Source organism: Meriones unguiculatus, chromosome 2, assembly GCF_030254825.1.
Source record: "Meriones unguiculatus strain TT.TT164.6M chromosome 2, Bangor_MerUng_6.1, whole genome shotgun sequence".
In the NCBI taxonomy this organism is placed as follows: Eukaryota; Metazoa; Chordata; class Mammalia; order Rodentia; family Muridae; genus Meriones; species Meriones unguiculatus.
In genome coordinates, this window is record NC_083350.1 from 5,280,588 (window position 1) to 5,301,292 (window position 20,705).

The 20,705-nt window shown below is 49.0% G+C and overlaps 1 protein-coding gene and 1 long non-coding RNA gene across 3 annotated transcripts in view; both read right to left on the bottom strand.

Moving 5' to 3' along the window:
- Nucleotides 1–7,281: 7,281 nt before the first annotated feature.
- On the bottom strand, nucleotides 7,282–10,191 carry LOC132652258 (uncharacterized). Its single transcript, XR_009589727.1, has 2 exons — nucleotides 9,166–10,191; nucleotides 7,282–7,675 (listed from the first exon to the last, which is right to left on the bottom strand). It is a non-coding gene; the product is annotated as an uncharacterized LOC132652258 (long non-coding RNA).
- A 9,891-nt stretch (nucleotides 10,192–20,082) lies between these two features.
- The window catches only part of LOC110542132 (cytochrome b5), a 32,960-nt gene continuing 32,337 nt past the window's right edge, over nucleotides 20,083–20,705 (bottom strand). For both annotated transcript variants that reach the window (XM_021628776.2, XM_060376974.1), the window contains exon 5: nucleotides 20,083–20,438. In XM_021628776.2, coding sequence (XP_021484451.1) covers nucleotides 20,357–20,438 — 82 coding nt within the window. In that variant the 3' untranslated portion in view covers nucleotides 20,083–20,356. The remainder of the gene's footprint in view (nucleotides 20,439–20,705) is intronic.

A 20,705-nucleotide genomic window follows, 5' to 3' on the forward strand; every position in this document is an offset into this window, starting at 1 on the left:
CACGGTACAAAGGACAAAGGTTTCGGCTTGGATCGCAGCCCAGATGGCTCGGCTTTCATCTTCAGACAGTAAGACACTAGATAGCTGTAACTAGAAAAGTGTGCCGTGCCCTGTCTGGGACACCCGTGGAACCTTGGGCATCTACCTGCACTCTTCCTTCTTCTTTGTGTGACACCATAGAGTGGGGCACAGCCCGGGCGACTCTGGTAGTGCTGGCACCTCGGAGCACAAGCTGACTTAACAGCCAAACAAAGAAGCATGTTTTGGTGTACCTGGGAGGTGGGTTGCTCGGAACAGTGCTGCTCAAACCCCAGAACTCTTGTTAAAGAAGTGGCGCGTGGAGGCGCACAATTGTAATTCCAGTACTGAGGTAGATCCTGGGAGCTCACTGGTCACCCAGCCTATCCTGCTGTGTGAGTTCCAGACAGTGAGAGCCCCTGTGTCAAAACCAAGATGTGAGTTTCAGGCCTGTCTGGCTGACATAGTGAGTTCCAGGCCTGCCAGAAATATAGAGAGACCCTGTCTCAAATAGATAGATAGATAAATAAATAAATAAATAAATAAATAAGAGACAAACAAGCTGAATAGTGCCTGAGGCACAGTTCCCAGGGTTGACCTCTGGCCTCCACATGCAACCCCACCTGAGCCATGGCTGACATTCTTATTTCATCACTGCCCTTTCTCCCCAACACTCTCATCAAGAAAATCTTAAAGTAAATTATAAACATACCTCATCATTCACCTCAAACAGTTAACAATCATAGCCAACAAATTCCAAGTAACGATCTAGTCATCTAACATCACCTAACTGGACCTAGCTGCTGCTCACTTTTCTCCGTCTGTCTTACAAATATGTTTTTGCGCCTTGCATAAGTGAAGGTGCAAATAAACAAGACTTATGCATGTCCTTATGCATCCACACCCCAGCGCTGCATGCCAAGTCGTTACAGTGCACAGTACATGTGGAAGAGCTTGACCATGGTGACAGCTCAGAAAGGCTTGGCAACAGTCTTCCTCAGCAGTCGCATGACTAGTCTTGACGAAAGTCTCTCTGTGTGCATATGTGTGCATGTACGGGCCAGAGGTTGACATCAAGTGCCTTCTAGTGCTCTCCATCCTTTTTTAAAAAGCTTCCCTTTTTCTCCTTTTCATGTGTATGAATGTTCTGCCTGCATGTGTGTATGAATGTTCTGCCTGCATGTCTGTATGAATGTATGTTCTGCCTGCATGTCTGTATGAATGTTCTGCCTGCATGTGTGTATGAATGTATGTTCTGCCTGCATGTCTGTATGAATGTTCTGCCTGCATGTCTGTATGAATGTTCTGCCTGCATGTCTGTATGAATGTATGTTCTGCCTGCATGTCTGTATGAATGTTCTGCCTGCATGTGTGTATGAATGTATGTTCTGCCTGCATGTGTGTATGAATGTTCTGCCTGCATGTCTGTATAGGCACCAGCTGGCATCCGTTGGGGCCAGAAGTGCACATTACATCCCCTGGTACCGGAGTTACAGGCAAAGGTAGCATGTATTCTTCACCACAGGTCCATCGCTTCAGCCCTTATACCCTACTTTAAAAAGTCATTTACTCCTTCCTTATCTTAATTGTATGTTTATATTGTATGAGGTTTATATTTAGATTGATTTCCCCCTCCCCAGATAGAGTTGCCCTGTATAGTCCTGGTTATTCTTGTACTTGCTGTGTAGACCAGGCTGGGCTCCTATTCAGAGCTCCAACTGACTCTGCCAGCCAAATGCAACGTTTGTTTCTTTTCTTTTAATGTCCTTTGCTTGTTGGAGAATGTGGGTGACATTTTAGGACTTGATACATTGTGATACTTAGCTCTCAACATGTGGGGACCATTTAGCCTAAGAAAAAGTACCTGCTGGCCCAGTGAGTGGCAAAGGTGGGGGATTCCGTATGAGTGTAAGAGGAAGTGCACATTCCCAGGTGAGGTTTAGCAGCGACCTGGAGTCCAGAGGAATGGGAAAAGGAAAGAGGAAGGTAGACTGTAATTTCAATTAAGGAAAGCACTGCTGGGAATCTGACAGAAAGTCACTTCACCAGAAAGGAGGTAGGCTGGGAACAACCAAGAAGCTGGTGCTATTTGTTGCAAGAAGCTGTTTACAGAGCGCTCCCATCGGCTTTTAGCGTCTGCCTTGGTGGCATTACCTCTGATGACTGTGCTTTGGAGATGTTTATGTCACCAGAGAACAGCCACACTTTCATTAGTCTCATCATAGAAAAACCCTCGGCTCATTTTATCGTCTTTCACACAAAATAAAACAAAACATTCCTGAAAACCGCTTCCTTTCAGTGATCACTTTGGTTCCATTTACAGCTTTACCTTAATCTGAATATAGGATGAGACTAAAATCCACAGGAACAATGAGGCCAATGAGGCAGGAATTCTCACACAGAAAGATGAACCAATTCAGTTCTCCATGATCGCACATCCCAGAGGAGATACACGCCTTCTTCTTTCCTCAAGTTATTTCCTTGAGTTGACTAAAACAAGGCAAATCAATTTTTTAACAGTTCAGGAGGCTGGAATTCTGATGTCAAGCTGTCAGAAAAAGGCTGGTCTCTCTGAAACCTGGAAGAAAGGTCTCCCTCCCGCTTCTTCCAGCTTCTTCGTGTGGACACATGGTGTTTGCGCCTCTGCAGAGACTGCTTTTGCTGGTGCGCTTGTGTGTCAGTCTCCAGTGGTTATTTTCCAATACATGCACTGATCTTATCGGATCAGGGGCCCACTCTACTTTAGCATGGCCTTATCTTAACCGAGTACACCCCTGCTGACCCTCTTTCCAAATAAATGCTATCGGTGAAGACTTGACTATCTTGGCGGCCTGGTGTTAAGTCTCACTAACACTTTCTTCCATATGTGGGTTCAATATAACCTAAGCACCAGCAAGCAGGTCCAAAGGAAGATACACTGCTGGGCTCCATTTTTATCCTTGGAAGCGGCTCCGCAAGGTTCAGTCCCTGGCCCGACCAGGATGAATATGAGTTCATGTCCTGTAATCCAGGTCAGGAGGGTTTGAGGCAAGGTTGTTAATAAACAGCAGAAAACTCTTTGGCTCCAGGAAACACATCAGGGTGCGAACAAGGCACCGTGAGGCTTGCGGCCTCAGACGCAGAGAAGCCAGAGCCAAGACAGAGCTCTGCAGTCTCACAGCAACATGTCCTGCTTGGTGGACGTCAGCAGGCCACTGGGCTTTTCCGAAGCGAGGCAGCTGGCCCTGACCAGCACACTGAGCCCTTCCGAGCAGAGCTCTCATTGATACGGGATTACCTTCTATCAAAGGTCTACACACTAGTGCAGGAAACAGGACCAAATAAGTAACTACCACACCGATAAGAAACAGCAAGAAAACAATCAACACCAATCGCCTTCAACCGACCTTTGACTTTAACAGCCTCTCAACCCTGAGTTGTTGCTTTTTGCACAGTGGCCCAACAAGGCTCCCCTATACTCAGTATCTTGATCTTAGAGGTTCATCACAGATGCTGGAGAGAGAATCCTAAAAACATGACAGAAGTCAACACTCAGGGTTTTGCTCTTTGGGCTATTTATATCCATACACCGCAGAAGCTTCAACTAGAGTGCTCCTGTGCACAGGCCTACACACGTGCCCTCCCTCCCACAGCTGTTCTATAATTAATCTAAAACGAGATGCATGAATAACAAAACACGCCTGTTAAAAGAACTGTATACAAAGGAAAAACAAAATAATGCATAATTAAGTAATAGTATTGATGTTAATATGTGAATACTTAAGACTAAGTTCACCTGAAGAGTGGAGATGGTTAACTGAATTCATCCATGCAAGCACACAGAACTTGTCCATGCTGGGGGAGATTTTCTTCTCTTCCTTTCTTCCTTCCTTCCTTCCTTCCTTCCTTCCTTCCTTCCTTCCTTCCTTTCTTTCTTTCTTTCTTTTTAGATGAAGGATTTATTTGCTTGGTTTTTTACATTTTTTATTATTGTTAGTATTATTATTAACAATTTATTCACTTTGTTTCCCAGTTGTAGGCCCTCCCTCATCTCCTCCCAGTCCCACCCTTCCTCCCTCTTCCTCCCCTATCCCTCTCCCCTAGGCCACTGATAGGGGAGGTCCTCCTCCCCGACTGTCTGACCCTAGACTATCAGGTCCCATCAGGACTACCTGGATCCTCTTCCTCTGTGGGCTGACTAGGTCACCCAACCAGGAAGAAGTGATCTAGAAGCAGGCAACTGAGTTCATGTAAGAGACTGTCTCTTCTCTTACCAGGGTAAGATTTTTCAATGGGGGCTGTTTCGGGGTCTTCTTCCATCCTCCAGAAGTAACCCTTCATGCTCCGGTAAGAAAGCCCAGGAAACACACCAGTTCCTAATGCAGACTTGGGCGGAATGGTTACTGTCCCTGGTACCATGCCTGTGGTAAGGAGTTGAATATTCGCATCTGCCCAGGGGGAATTCATCCAGATGTGTAACCCAAAACAGCCATGTGGCTGTTAGGAATCCCATCGCAGTCCCTAGCCAGAATCGGTTTAATGATCAACAGTCACAGGGAATCTGGGGTCTGCGCGTTTCCAAGGCTTCCACAACACGTTCTTGAAAATCTGCCTGTTCAAAGCCTGGGGGATAGGGGAACTGGTGACGTGCTTGTCATACAGGCATGAAACCTGTGTTAGGTCCCCAGAAACCACATTTTTAAGAAAAGGCAGGTGAGGGCTGGACAGCTCAGTGCTGCTCTTGCAGAGGACCTGGGTTCGTCTCCAAACATCTATGTCAGTGGCCTACAAGTGCCTGTATCTCTATCAGTGTCAGACACCTCTGGCCTTCTTGAGCACCTGAACTCATGTGCAAACACAGACACACACCCACAATTTAAAACACTAAAAATAAATTTCATAAACAAAAAGGCCAGGCAGAGCAACAAGTGCCTGTGGGTCCAGCGCTGGGGAGGTGAGGACAGATCCATGGGGCTTGTTGGCCAGTTTGTGTAGACATGTCAGCAAGCTCCAGCTTCAGTGAGAAACACTGTCTTAAATGATCAGGTGGCGAGCGATAGAAGAAGTTAGCACACAGAGACCTGTGGCCTCTGCCTCCATGACACATGTGCACTGTGCCTCACACTCCACACTCTGAGGTCTGCTGCCTCTGGTTCTGTGAGCCAGTGCAGCCAACACTGGAGTGGGAAGGAACCCTTGGCAAAGCTTCCTCCTTCTCCCTTCCTAACTCTGGCTTTCCTGAGCCACAGTGGCAACAGGCAACAAGGTGGGAGAGGAATGTTTGTTTAACTCTGCCATGGACTCAGGAGAGAGGTTGAAGGTTAACATAGGAACTGCATCCGCTGCAAGTGCCCTATCAGAAGACAGAAGCCCCAAGGGCAGCCGGGCAGGCCCTCCGCAGGGGTCAGGCTGCCTCACTCACACCTACTAAAAGTCACCAAGTGGCTGCTTGATTTTGCTCATTGGCCACAGGGCTTTATAGGAACACCCTGATCCCTGAGGGAGCTGAGTCACCTACATAGGACTTGCCAAGATACATACAAGATTCCCAACACAGAAGGAACAGCCAAGCTGAGTAAAAAAACACATCCACCTAAAGCAAGTGAAGACAGTCCGCAGCGTAGCATGTGAAGTTTTGCCCTGAGATCTGGAGCTTCCTTGTCAGCACCTCTCAGCACTTGCTCCTGCACCTTTGTACCTGTTTGTCCTCCATTCCCTTGCTTCCTGTAAGGACAGTGAAAGCCAGGTACAGATGACAGAGATGGAAAGCCTTGGAGACCCCTATTCCACTGTGTCCTCCCCAATGGAGTCTAGATCCTCCATGTAGACAATAGCATATGGCAAAGCTCCTCAGGCCACAAAGCCCCCACCATAAGTGGGACCCATTTCTGCTCTTTCTCCTTCTGTCACAAGACAAATTTCTACTGGTCTTTCTCCTCCTCCTCTTCTTTTTCTTCTTCTTCTCTCCTTCTTCCTCTTTTTCTTCTTCCTCTTTTTCTTCTTCATCATTTCTTTTCTCTCCTCCTCCTGTTCCTTCTATGTTTTCTTTTCTTCTCCCCTCTCACTCTTTTTGAGGTAGCCTGTCATATCTTCTAGGATGCCTTCAAGCTCACTATGGAGCTAAGGAAGACCTTGGGTTTCTGATCCTCCTGTGTCCACCCTCGCAATGCTGGGGTTACAGGCTTGTGCCTCCACCAGACCACGTTTGTGTGGTACTTTGGATCAAACCCCTGGCTTTGTGCATGCTAGGCAAGTGTGCTGGCAACTACATCCTCGGCCCTGCCTTTCTGATTTCAGAAAGCTCGTTAAATGTAAAAGCAAACAAAATAAACAGCTCTGCAGCACATTCCTGTGGAGACCTGGCCTGACATCAGGTTTAGTCATTGTGGTGGGCTGAGCTTTGTCCCCCAATCCATCTGGAGAGCTCCTACCTGCTCTCCACCCAGGCCCCACAACTCAGAGTGTGGCCTGATTAGGACAGAGGGTCAGTCGTGGCCCTCTGAAGATGAATGAAGTGAAGACGAAGTCAGTGCAGGTGTGGGCAGACTCTAATTCAGTTCAACCAATATGTTTAATAAAAAGATCTGGGGGCTGGAGATTGGGCTTGGTGGTTAAGAGTACTGGTTGCTCTTCTAGAATACCTGGGTTCAATCCCCAGTCTATCCATCGTGGCTCACAACCATCTGTAACTCCAATTCCAGGGATCTGATGCTGTCTTCTGGCCTCCACAGGCACCAGGCAACCACCCAGGTCACATATACACACGCAGGCAAACACACACATATGAAATAATGAAAAGGTTTCTTTAGGAGAGAAGCTTGGATGCAGATGCACTTCTGGTGAGAGTGGCATGCAAAGCTAGAGACAGGCTGACTGAGGCGCCCGCTGACGCCGGGGAGAAGCCCAGGGGAGATTCTCCTTCCTGCTCTCAGAAGGAAGGCATGCCTTAGACACCCAGCTATGTTTTAACCTCTAGGATTGTGAGATGCTCACTTCAGCAGCTCAGGCAACCCATTCTGCAAGACTTTGCGGTGTTCATCCTAACAAACCAATGCACTTTTTCTGTCCATTGTCTATCTAAGAAATCATAACAAGTTACCAGTGTTTGATATACAATCCATGAGAGCAATGTCTCATTACAGTACTTACATTTTGTGTTTAAAACAACAGAAAAAAAAATCTATCAGAATTCCCACTCCCATAAATCCCTTCTTTTGTTTTGTTTTTGCTTAAGTTAAATGCAGTGTAGATCCATGGGTATAAACACAAATACTCAGAAGGGAGTTTGACATTATGAACATTTATTGAAACAAAATCAGTAGGTTCCTACCAAAAGCTTATGACCTCCACAGTCCTGGGCTTTTGGCCAGGTGGCGGTACTAGACATGAAATTCTTCCTGTGGAGCAGGCTGCAGATACAATCCAAAAGGGTTGGTTACCTCCATAACCATAGCACCACTATCACAGCAACGGGCACAAGCTGTCTAATTAGTCAGTGTTCTATGGCATGCAGGATCCAGCACCGGGCAAGACTTCGGTGTCTTCCCTGCCCCAGCAGCCTCCATGGCGCCTTCCACTCTCCTCAGAAGCCTGAGATATCACAATCGCCTGTGCTGCTTTGGGCCCCTCAAGGACTCCGCCTTCTGCTTATCACAGTCTGATTCTTCTTTGGGTATGTCTAGATAAGGAGATCAGCCAGTGAGAAATAATAAATTCTAGCTCTGGCCCCATAAAGCCAGTAAGTCACAATGATTGCCACTTAATATGTCATGACCAAATTAATAAATAGACATCAGCTGCTCCCTTGACCTTGAAAATACTTCCTTGACCCCAGGAAAGTGGCCCGTGATGTGACTCAGACTTCTAATTAGTCCTTCATGTATCTAACTGAATTCATTTGGCAGGTAGAACAGGTTTTGTTACTTATCAACTATTTTATCACCCTGTGCATTAGCCCACTGGTGACTCAGGGCTGCTAAAGAGGTAGGTCCTGTTGCCATTCTAGCTTTCATGACTGTGTGAAATGATTTGCAGTGGCGCTTTCAACCACATTCCCCTGTAGAGCAGTGGTTCTCAACTCTCCTAACCCTGCAACCCTCTAATACAGGTCCTCATGCTGTGGTGACCCCAACCATACAATTATATGTGGTCCCTGTGAAGGAGCAGTTGGACCCTGAGAGGGGTCCCAACCTGAAGCTTGAGAACTGCTGCTTTAAATGAACACACAAATAAATAACGAGGTCAGTCAATTCTCTTCTACTTGCAACAAGCGAAAGGTTTATGGCACAGGAGATTATATTTTAGTGGCAAAATCATGACATAAACCTTGTGAGTGATGAAATCTTTTGGTTTGGCTCTGGCTCACACAGTGTCTCCCAGAACTTTTTCTCGTGCCCACACAAGAGTCACAAGCTGGTTAGGCAGTGCTAGGCCAGGTGCTGGCCAACTTTTAACCTCTTTTTAAGGGGACTAAAGAGCTACCATGAAAACAACCTCTTTCACAAATAATCACATTCTGTGACCATGCTAGGGCCTTGACTTTCCACACCTGAGAGGTAAACACTGAGAGGTAGTCAGAACCTGACTGGTCTTTGCCAGCTGTGATCTCTACATGAACTTTAAACTTTGCTATGAAAGTGGTTACCTAACATGGGGCTCATGAAAGGATTAAAATGTCCTTTATCTACCTTGGCTTAGTAAGGAACACAAGAACTTTTTCTGGGGTCAGAGATTAGAACAGGAGAAATCAATGAACCCTGCTGAACTGTGTCTCTGCTCAGAGACTAACAAGCAAGAGAGGCCTTTGATTTGGCCAGTCTGGGCTTTGAGAGTGGCCAAGGTTCTCCACAGCATCCCACTGAAAGTATTCTGTGATTATGGGGAAAAGAGAGTTCTGGAGCTGCTCCCCTGAGAAGCCAGACAGAGATGTGAGAGCGTCACCTGCCATAACACTCCACCCCTTCCCATCCCAAGAGGACGAGCTGCTCTCGAAGGACTAAGGAGATGAAGACACAGACAGAGTTCCTCTGAGAGAAGTCCCAGTTGCCCAGGACAGCCCTGCGAGGGCAGCTCTCAGCGAGCACAGCAAATAAAAGCACAAATCGCACAGACACTTCTGTGCAAATTCTGACAAGCTTTCTCTCCCCGCTAAAGCCAAGAACCTCTTACCTGATGAAACACGTATGTTGAGTGCTTACTCATGACTTCCAGTTTAACTTGCAGTGTGTCTAGTGAGAAACCAGCTGCACTGCACCAGCTGGAAAAACCAAGTTTATCTCCTTTGTGTTATGGCCTAGAAAAGCATCTTTCAGGCCACAAAACTGATGCTAGTCCTAGCTCACACAGCTAAGTCTCCCGAGCCATCCCCAGAAGCATCTCAGTTTAATAGCTCGACTTCAAGCTGGGAAGACAGCTCAGTCGCTAAAGGCTTGCCAGAAGGCATGGTGCCCAATATTCGATCCCGGTTCCCATAAAGGATGGAGGCATGGTGGCATGCACCTGTAAATCCACTCCTGGAAAGGCAGATGGATGGATCCCTAGGCCTGGCTGAGAAGCCAGCCTAGCATAATCAGTGAGCCCTGGGTCCCAGTGAGAGACTGTCTCAAAAAACAAACAAACAAACAAACAAAAAAAACCCAGTGGGGGCTGGAGAGGCAGATCAGTGGTTAAGAGCACTGGCTGCTTTTCTAGAGGGCCCCAGTTTGGTTCCCATAATACTCATAGCCGTCTGTGACCTCAGTTCCTGAGGACAGATATAACACCCTCTCCTGGCCTCCCAGGCACACACATGGTACACAGACATACATGTAGTCAAAATACCTATACACACGCAATAGAAATTAATGAATTTTTAATAAGCACAACAAACAACAACAAAAATGCACAGCATCCGAGGAACAGCATCCAAAGCTGACCTCTGGCTTCTACACCACACAGATAACAGCACATACCACATTGGGTGGGGAGTGGAGGTGGGGAACACAGGGAGTGAGCTGAGGTGTCTGAAGCCTAAGGCCCTTCCATAGAGTTTCCTTGGAAAGGCATTGGTTTCAGGGCCTGATGGTCCTGAAAGAGAAAGGATTCTTCACTCCCACACTGCCAGTAAGGCCAACTGTTGGTTCCACAGGGACCAGGCTAGGAACACCAACTGCTCCCCTCTGCTGCTGGGAGCCAGGTATTACTCAGAGCCTCAGTGCACTCACCTGCAGCCGACTCCTTGAGGGTGTACCCAGAGTACGGGACCCATGCCACCAACTGCAAACCTCTGCGTCTCTCTGTGCATCTCGCTCCAGTTTCTGGAACAAGAGGATCCCTGCGGCAGCAACAGCATCAGAGACAGGCCCTGGGCAACTGTTAGCACCTAAGGCCTGTGATGCACTCTCATTCCTCAGAGCAAGAGACAAGGTCTTGGTCACACTACACAGAAAGCCTTCAGGAACAAGTGAAGAAAAGCCACCGGAACTGACTCAACCAATAAGGAAATATGAGGGCTTCAACTTTCCCATTAAACTGATGGAACACACTATTCCCATGTGTCAGCAGCTGTCAAAGTACCAGCAGCACTGCACACTGCAAAGCTATTGGAAAGCCAGAGCAGTCAGGCTCCAAGACAGACACCATCTGATGCTGAGCAGCACCTCCAGGGACTCAGGTTTCTCGGGGCTCTGGGGACAGGCTCAGCTTCAACCTCCCCGAGTTCCATCTCAGAAATGTCTTCAATGGTCCCGGACCTGCATCATCACTCCTTATCCCTAGGAAGAGAGGCCACCTCTCTGACACTGAAGAGGGCAGCAGACTGTGTCTTCCATAAGCCTGGGTAAGCACCTCTTCCACTTCCCTGGTTCTTACACAGACAAACCATCTAGTTCCACTCTGGTGCAGATGCTCTTTTACCTCAAGCTGATTCTAACTTACATAAAAAAAGAGTGAGGGCTACCCCTTGTGTGCCGTGTAGCTAGGAGTGAGGCTGGAGGTCTCCCACAAGTCAATTGTGCTGTTACAACAGGGGAGTGGTCATTCATTGGCATAAACACGTCCACGTACACTGCTAGCCTAACTTGGGGAGCCCGGAGAGGCCCTGAAGGAGGGAGCCCTGGAGAACAGGGCCCATGCGCCTCACGCTGGCTTCTCGGTGGACTCTGGGGAAGCTGAGGCCAGGCCTCATGACACAGCATCCTTCCACAGTTCAGTCACTTCTGCCCTGCTCTCCCCAGAACTTACACAGCCTCTCCCTTCTCACCTGCTGCACCTTTCCTAGGGGTTGCTTCAAAGCGGGCTCACACTGCCCCCGCTGTGTCCTTCCCACCACTCCCCCATTGGCCATGTTAGGGCCAGCTTACCTCGCTGGCTCTCCCAGAAGAGGTGGCATTCCTCCAGGGATGGGAGGAATGGGGTGGCTGAGTGCCCCCGGCCTGCTCTCCAGAGACCCTGGCCACCAGCCAGCCCCATCCTCAACTCTGAGGTAGTAACTGCATCATAGCATCCACCTTTAACATCACACGCAGGGCACCATGGTGCACGCTGTAACCCCAGCACTCAGGGAGGTAGAGGCAGGCACATCTCTGAGTTCAAGGCCAACCTGGCCTACAAGGTGAGTCCAGAATAGCCAGAGCTACACAGAGAAACACCCCTGTCTTGAAAATCCAAACCAAAACAACAACAAAACAGATACCTTGAGAAGCCCCACCTCTGAGTCTCAGCCAAGTCTCTTGAAATTGAAGTCCCTGCTTTTTTGTCTCCTAGAAGCCACCTCCCAGCTTTCTCTACCCCTGTGTGATACCCCAGGCAAGATTCCAAGTGTGGTGATTGAGCCTAGAGCACTGGGAATGAGTGAGCCAGAGCCAGGCCTGGTGCTCACCTGGATGACTCCGCAAAGCCTGCCGTGCCTCCCTGTCCACACTGTAAACTCGGGAACCACCGTACACTTCTCCCACTGAGTGCTCGAGGATTGGGCGAGGTAATTTTTGTGATACTTCCCAGGCCTGCTGGCCCTGATCCACACTGGAGGCCTCAGACTCTCCTCCGCCTCCTCCCAGGCTGCCCCACCACTCCTCCATCCCACCTTCCCACACTCCTTCCTTCAACCACTGAGTGCAGGCTGTGCTGCCCGCGTGTGCCCACGGGCCTAAGAACCCTGCCAGAGACCAAATAACAAAGCACAAGAGCCAGCAAGGCAGCTTGAGGATGAAGGCACTTGTTGCAAAAGCCAGAAGACCTGAGTTCCACTCTCAGAACCCACATAAACCTAGTATAGAACAGGAAAGCCCAAACTCCCCATGTGAATCAGGTCACTGCTGGAGGCGGGACAGCAAGTTATTCTTTTTTCTTTAATGTGGCATTGCCACACAAGCTTTCCCTAAAGGATTTGTTTTGTATAACTTACGAAAACTTCAACTCAAAACATCAGCTACTTCAATGCAATCTCCTGGGGCCTGCTAGATGTTCAGTGAACGACCCTGTGCCTCACCCAAAAACCAAAAATGTACCCTTTCCTACTGCCAGATCTCAGCAGGATGTTTTGGTTGCTGATATAATCACCATTTTCCCAGGAGGAGAGTGTCAGTTGAGGCTTGGGACAAATGGAGGGTAGTCAGGACTTTCTGGGCACATTGCTCAAGTGTGAGCTTCCCTGGCCCGGAGGCCCACCAGACCTCCATCTGCTTGCCAGGGTGAGGCCCTGTGGCTGAGCAAAGGCACCACAAGTTATCAAAACTTGGCCTTGAGAGCACGAGGCTGCCCCACCCTCTGTGTTGGCCTCTGATAACCTCCCACCATCCCCCACCCGGCATGGTTCTGGATGGATTTCAGGACAGACAAGACCTCATCTGCAGTAGTTCACCAGCCAACAGGAAGCAGAGAGTGAAGAGTGTGTGGCAGCATTTCCTTCACTTCTTGCCAGTCCGGGCAGCCACAGGAGCTAACACACCTCCGCTCCAACAACTAAGACCCAGAACTCAGCGTTCTCACAACACACTGTATGAAACTCTTGAGGCGCAGTTCAGCAGGACCCTGAACTTGCTGCCTTCACCAAGGCGTGCAGCAAGCGTCGCAGCCAGACGGTGCCAATCAAGAATAACAAAAGATCAGAAATGCAGATTAAGGATGAAAAACCAGTTAGACACATCAGTGGCTTGGGAATTCAGTTAACAAACACCACCTATACCTCAAGAATCGGACTAAGCTCTCAGGGACACTGCAAGCAGCGACATTGGCCTGGGCATCACAGCAGACTAGTTAGCCGTGCTTGCAGCACTAAATCCTGGATGAAGGCTGTGGCATGGACACAGGTAGGCAGGCGGGCAATCGATGGAGTAGCTGCAAACAAACACTACAAATAGTTTATAGTCAACTGCAAAAGTCATCTATGTATCTCAAACATAATTAAAGTGGGCAGACACAGCGGAAGGCAAAGTTCCTTCTCCAGCTTCACACACAGCCACAAAGGAGGCTGCGTCCAGCGGTGACAGCAGCAGGAAGCACACAGGGGAGGGCCATGAACATGGACACCCACTCTGAGTGAAAGAGCCTGGTTCCTGGAGATAAGAAGAGCTGGAGATGGTAGTTCCAGGGCCCAGATAAGAGTGTGTTTTGACCAAGTTGAGCTTTGTTGGGTTAGAGCTCACGCTGAACAGATCAGCGGCTTCTAGACTATTCAGAGCTACACAGCCACCACCATATTCAAAGTCAGAACATTTTCATTATTCTCCAAAGAAACTCCGTGCCCATCTCCAGCCACTGTCATCGTCACCCAGCCCTCCTCTGAAGCCCCAATTCACCCTGGTGTCTACAGATTTGCCTGTTCTGAATACTGGAACCATCTTTACTCACCATGCTTTTAAGTTTTATGATACGCTGTAGTAAGCACTCACTGACGGGACTATCTTATTATACTTCATTAACTACTGTGTGTTTGTGTTTGTGTGTGTGCTAACAGTATGGCTCACGGGGAAGTCAAAGGATCTTGTGGGAGTCAGTTCTGTCCCTCTACCATGACCTAATGATCTAACGCCGGAGACCAAGAGTGGAGGAAGGCCCCTTTGCCTGAAGCCATCTGACTGCCCCTACGGCCAGAACGAGCTTTGCTTATCCGCCATGAGTATTCCTCGTTTCTACTTTGTGGTTTCTGAATTGGAATCTACATACGAGTCTTCTTGTGAGCACCTGTGTCTACTTCCAGGCTTACAGCCAGCAAAGGGACTCCTGGTTGCACAGTTCTACGCTTAACTTCTGAAGGACATGCCGGTCCCACTGCGGCTACACCTTTTACGTGCCCACCAGAGAAGCACAACCTCTCCACACCTCTCTCAAAACTCGTTTCTAAATTTACTGCAGTATTCCTAGGGAAGCAGAGGCGTCTCTAGTGAGGTCTGACTTGCAGCTCCCTAACAAACGATGATGCCAAAGCGCTGAAGAGGCTCCGAGAGGTGCGACCTCATGGGGCCTGCACTGATAGTTTGTGTACCTCGAAAATAAACTTTTAAACATTTTTAAACTTATTATTTGACAATTCACACATGTATATAGTTTGTTTAAATGAATCTGTCCCTCCTTCCCCAGCCAGCTCTTCTGGGACACCCCATTCTCCTAAGTTTATGTTCCTCTTTTTTATAACTCACCAAAGCCAATCAGTGCTGGCCATATGCACATGGGTGCTGAGCCACCCACTGGAGGCCACAACCCTCGTCACTAGCTCCTCAGCTAGGGGTGAGGCCTGGTGAGACCTTTTTCACCCTGGAGCTTGGACTGGGCTGGTCTTGTGCTGGTTCTGTTGAGGCAACCACAACAGCCTGGAGTTCACAAGTGCCATGGGTCTGTTGAGCCCAGAAATCCCCCCAACCTTGGGCTCTTCCAGTCTGTCCCCAGCCTTTCTCTGCTGTTCCCTGAGCCTTACGGGGGCATGACGCACCTATGTGAGGTGCAGTGTTCCCGTCCTTTATTCTCACACCAGCTGTGAGTCTGTCATTTTGTGATGAAAATCTCCAGGTGTTTCCATTCTGTGTTTCTTTCCTCTTGCTCAGTGGTGCGCTTTGAAATGAGAGTGACTTTATTAATTTCAGTGTATCCCTTTCCTCCTTTGTGATTTGTGCTTTTCAGCTTTTATCTGAGAAACCACTGTCTTACCCAAATCACTGAGATTTATTCTTGTTTTTTTTTTCTAAGAATTTCACGGATCTTTGCAGTCTTTAAATTGGGGAAGTGAGACTGTGAGTTTGAAGATAACGTGACCATCATCCATTACGACATTAAAGTTTCAGGCCTGGATGTTCTCAGGGACTGGCCCTCGGCTGTCGACGGCTGGCCAGGCAGGTAGTCAGCCGAGAAATCAGTTCAGCAGCAGGGGCAGGTCACCAAACAAGGGCTTTCCAAGTAGAGCTGGCACTGCACAGGAGAGTGGCCACACAATGTGTACACGTGTGTGGGTGTGCATGTGTGTAGGTGTGTATGCCTGTGCACACTGAGAGGATGTAGGCTGACTCCAGCACTCTCACTTCGTCGCCCTGAGACTCACTGAACCCTCAGAGCACAGCGATTCTGTTTCTAACATGCCTCCCCCCGCCCCGCGCTGGGGTTATAAGCACATGGAACCCCATGACATAACCACCCCAGCTCTTCACAAAGCTTCTGGGGTTTGAACTTGGGCCCTCGTGCTCTCACAGCATGCATCAGTCTGGTCTGCCTCGAGATAATGCTTTTCAACTGCATAGTTTGTATTGTTTCCTGCCCTACCCAGGACTTGTCTGTTCACAGGAGCACCGCTGTTTCACCCTTCTCTACGGAGAATGAGGCCGCCCTTCACGGCAGCTCCCCTTAAGGAGACCTGGTTTTAGGCCGGTCTGGTTCTAGAGACCTCAGTACACCTCGGCACGGCGCTCACACAGACATGCACACCAACACAGCACATGTGCCCAGAGACAGAAGATGTCCCTCTCCCAGGCCACTGAGAGGGGAGGTCCTCCCCTTCCCTCTGATCCTAGTCTAACAGGTCTCATCAGGACTGGCTGCATTGTCTTCTTCTGTGACCTGGTAAGGCTGCTCCCCCATCATGGGGAGGTGATCAAAGAGCAGGCCAACCAGTTCCTGTCAGAGACAGCCCCTGTCCCCATTACTATAGAACCCACTTGGACACTGAGCTGCCCTAGGCTACCTCTGTGCAGGGGTTCCAGGCCATCTCCATGAGTGGTCCTTGGCTGGAGAATCAGTTTCAGAAAAGACCCCTGTGCCCAGACTTTTTGGATCTGTCGCTCCTTGTGGAGCTCCTGTCCTCTCCAGGTCTTACTATCTCCCATTTCAGTTATTTTTATTGTATGTGTGTGAGTCCCCTCCCTTTCACAGCACTATTTAAGTCAGAAGTCAAACATTCAGGCCTGGGCTGCAACTCTGCGATAGGACACTTGGCTTGACCGTGTGAGGCTCTGAGATCTACGCTCAGAGAAAAGGAAGCAGAGAGAAAATTATAGAACAAACTCACTGTGTCCCTGACTGCGTGTGGACACAGGGTGTGAAGACATGAGCACTAAGGGGTCCCGCTACCAGAGGTGACCCTAAATTTGACATACTTAGAAACTGAGGCAGAAAGTAAAATGACATATCCATCAGCTGAGGGCTTCTAAGGCTAAGAACTATCACAGGAAGCAGAAGAAACACGGGGAAGGGGCGATTGAGACTTGGCTTCCAGAGCTAATTAATCTGTGCTGGTTTTGAGTTTGGGTTTGAGCTACTTTGTCCCAGCAGCCTAGGACTGTTCCAGTTCCACAGAGAAGCTCAGAATTCGGAAGCAGATCCAAACGCCCTGGACAAGGAGACCAGCGCTGTGCACAGTAACCACGAGAAGCCACCAGGCCTGTGGAATGGAGCTTGTGCTAACCTGAGCCAGGGCAGGGAGGCTGTGGGACCCCTCACACAGTTCTGTCCACTCCCTACTGCAACTCAGTGTGAACAGCAATGGGACCCATGGAAACCTCAGCCTCCCCTAGCGGAGAGCAGCAGAGAACAGCATGGGAGGAGTGGGCCCTGAGCAGGTGGCTCAGGCCTAAGTGGCTTTCTCTGCAGGCAGAGGACCTGAGTTCTAATCCATGGCTGCCTGTGCCTGTAACCCCAGCTGTGGAAGATGGAGACAAACAGGCTAAGTGAAACTTCAATCTTCTGGTTCGATACTGTCTCAAGGCAACATGGCAGAATGCTGGAAAAGACACCTGACATCCTCCCCGTGTGCACACATGGTCATTCACAACCACAGACTTGTTTGCATGCAACACACACACAATTGCTTTCTTCCTTCCTTTCTTTCTCTTTCTTTCTTTCCTTGAGATTTTGGCTGTACAAGCTCTAAATGTTCAAAATACAATATAAACCAGTTCTTCCTTTGTGCAACACCGTTCTTACATGAGGAACACTGACAGTGTTAGTCCAACCGTGTGGTAAGCACGGGCATTAGCTGCTGCTGGAGAGTGAAGCTAGTGGTAGACAGTGCTGGCTGCCCAGAGGGCCTGAGTTCAACCCCCAGCCCAGTGTATAGCCCAGGCCTGGTGACGGAAACTTATTCTCAGCATTAAGGGAGTCAGAGCCAGCCTAGCTTAACTGCAAGCCAAGGAGAGATTCTATCTAAAAAGCCAAGGTAGTGTCTAAGGGATAACACCAAAAGGTGACCTCTGACCTCCACACACCTACCTTCCACATAAGCAGATGCTAAAACTGATTTATAAATTAATCCTGATACCATCCAGGATATGCTATATCCGTATCAATTCACTGCAAACATGATCTAAGAGAAATGCTTCATAATGCAGTAAAATCTGACACTTTCTAGCAGAATACCACAATCTTAAGAAATATGTACCTTACTTTAATATGCACACACTTGTCAACTCCAGGTCATAGCTCCTTATTCTTCTGTCTTGAGCCCTCTAAACAGCACACAGGGAGCAATGTGAGAAGGAGGAAACCTGAAGAGTGTGCAGTAGAGAAGGTGGAAATGCCATCACAGACCCTGACCCTTCCCACCAATGAGATGACCCAGGATGACAAGTGGCTGGGGGGATGGCCCAGTGACACTGCACACACTTAGCATGCACAGGGATTGCTTGTGACACAGCATACACACAGGATACACAAGGAGTTGCCCAAGCACCATAAAGATGATGGGAAAGTGTGAGGCATGAAGCTGACTAACAGTTCACACGCAGCGGCGCGAGGAAGATGGCTGGTGGCTCAGAGCACTTGCTGATCTTGAAGATGGGCTGGTGGTTCAGAGCACTTGCTGGTCTTGAAGACATGGTGTAGCTCCCACCACCCGCATGGCAGCTCACAACCACCTAACACTCACTCTTGGGGTTCAGCATTCTGGCCTCTGTGGGTATGAGGTACCCATGTGGAGACCATGCATACATGCAGACAAAACACTCATACACATACAATAAAAATAACTGAAATGGGAGATAGTAAGACCTGGAGAGGACAGGAGCTCCACAAGGAGCAACAGATCCAAAAAGTCTGGGCACAGGGGTCTTTTCTGAAACTGATTCTCCAGCCAAGGACCACTCATGGAGATAACCTAAGACCCCTGCACAGAGGTAGCCTAGGGTAGCTCAGTGTCCAAGTGGGTTCTATAGTAATGGGGACAGGGGCTGTCTCTTGACAGGAACTGGTTGGCCTGCTCTTTGATCACCTCCCCATGAGGGGGGAGCAGCCTTACCAGGTCACAGAAGAAGACAATGCAGCCAGTCCTGATGAGACCTGTTAGACTAGGATCAGAGAGAAGGGGAGGAGGATCTCCCCTATCAGTGGACTGGGAGATGGTCACGGGTGGGAAAGAGGGAGAGTGGGATTGGGAGGGGAGGAAGGAGGGAGGTACAATAGGGATACAAAGTGAATAAACTATAATTAATAAAAAGAAAAAAGAAAAAGAAAACAAAAACAAAAAAAACAGTTCACGCTCGTAACAACGGTAACATTCCTTTCTGACGTGCTATTTCTTAAGAATGTCACTGTGGGTCATGCAGTCACTCAGGACAGAGTCACTTCCCATTCAGTAAACGACTCCCTTGGGTTTCTGCATTTAAAATGAAAAGTCACGGATACTAATAGCACACCCGGCAGAGGATGACACGGGATGCCGCTGAGTCAATCTTTGAGCGCCCTGTTCGGAAATGGGCAGAGCCACACCAAACTCCTCACCCAGCAGCTGCAGCAACTCCAAAAAGCAAGTAGCAGACAGCTGCAGATCTGTGCTGACACTCCCCTAGCCGGCACTTCCCAAGCCGAGCACACCGTGCGGCGCTGTGGTCCCTGGGCAGGCAGGGTGCAGAACTTCAGAGTTAGGGCGGGGAGAGTCTCCAGGACGCCTCTTCCAGCAGCTCCCAGGCCCGCGGGCTGCTTTACCTTGCTGTTGCTGGCCATTCAGAGACGGAGAGCCTCTTTATAGTCAGCGTAGGCCACTTCACCGCGGGCTGCTTTACCTTGCTGTTGTTGGCCATTCAGAGACGAGTACCTCTTTATAGTCAGCGTAGGCCACTTCACACTGTGCCGTGCACTTCAAGGAGAAACATTATCAGTCTTTGAGCTATGACTTGAGTCTTAATCTTCTTTTAAAGGAAACAACATTGGCTTTTACGGTTTGGATGTGCAAAGTCCCCCCACACTTATGAATGTGAGCATTCGGGTCCCCCTGGAGGCCCTGGCTCGGGAGGCCATGGGACCTTTGCCTCTCTGGCCTAGCCAGCAGGACTGGGTCACTGGAGATGAGGATCCATTCCCGTTTCTGTCCTTGGCTCTCTGCTTCCTGATCTAAAAGTGCTGCCACAGACCTGCACGCTAACCTCCTGGCCATGGTGGAGACTTAGGTTCTCCTCTTCTGCACTTTGCTTCATTCAGTTCTTCTTCACAGAGAGAAGAAGGCAAGTGATGCAGAAACGTGCGATAGGTACGGCCTAACGGCAAGTATCACTGCGCAATTCAGAGAGAGCAAGCAAGCAGCAAGGCTGCTGCTGCACTGCAGGACACAGACAGCCGGGTCTGAAAAATTAGCAGTTCTGTTAACCTGGAACACGCAGCACCACAGACAACACACCAAACAGACAGGCACACGAGAACTTTAAAAGCCAGATATATTTTAAAAAGATCATGCTTACAATAAGAAAATTATGCAGTGAAGAAACATCAAACGAAGTTGAATAAAAAGGCACATTTGAGAAGTGGAAGAATACCAGGAGGTCCTTGTTGGTTCTACTAGAACAGGAGGAGAGGGAGACAGTTATATTACAATTACTTTCTCGGGGGAAGGTGCTGTCAGCGGACGTGATTAACACTGGCTTCTTTCTCCCCTCTGGGGTGGTCTTTCCTTCCGTGGCTTCTGAGAGGCATGTCACTCTTCCGCCACGTAGAAGCGATACATCAGGGCTACGGCCAGCGCTGAGATGGCTGGGATCACCCAGTTAGTCCACCAACTAGAAAGACACACGAGCAAAAAGATGCTTAAGCAGTCCGCAATGCCGAGACCTTGGCCCCTGTCCCCTCTGAGGGAAACCTACCGCAGCATATCCTTCTTACCCTAGAGTCACTTTGGCTAACAGAACAGCTCGACTTGGCTAAAATCCACTTGAGCACAATGCACGCCCTGGAACCGTCACTGCTCTCTCTCCTGTTGTCACCATGAGGAAGCTAACAACCTCACTCTGATCCCAGCTCTTTCTATATGCTTTAGAGAGTGCTTA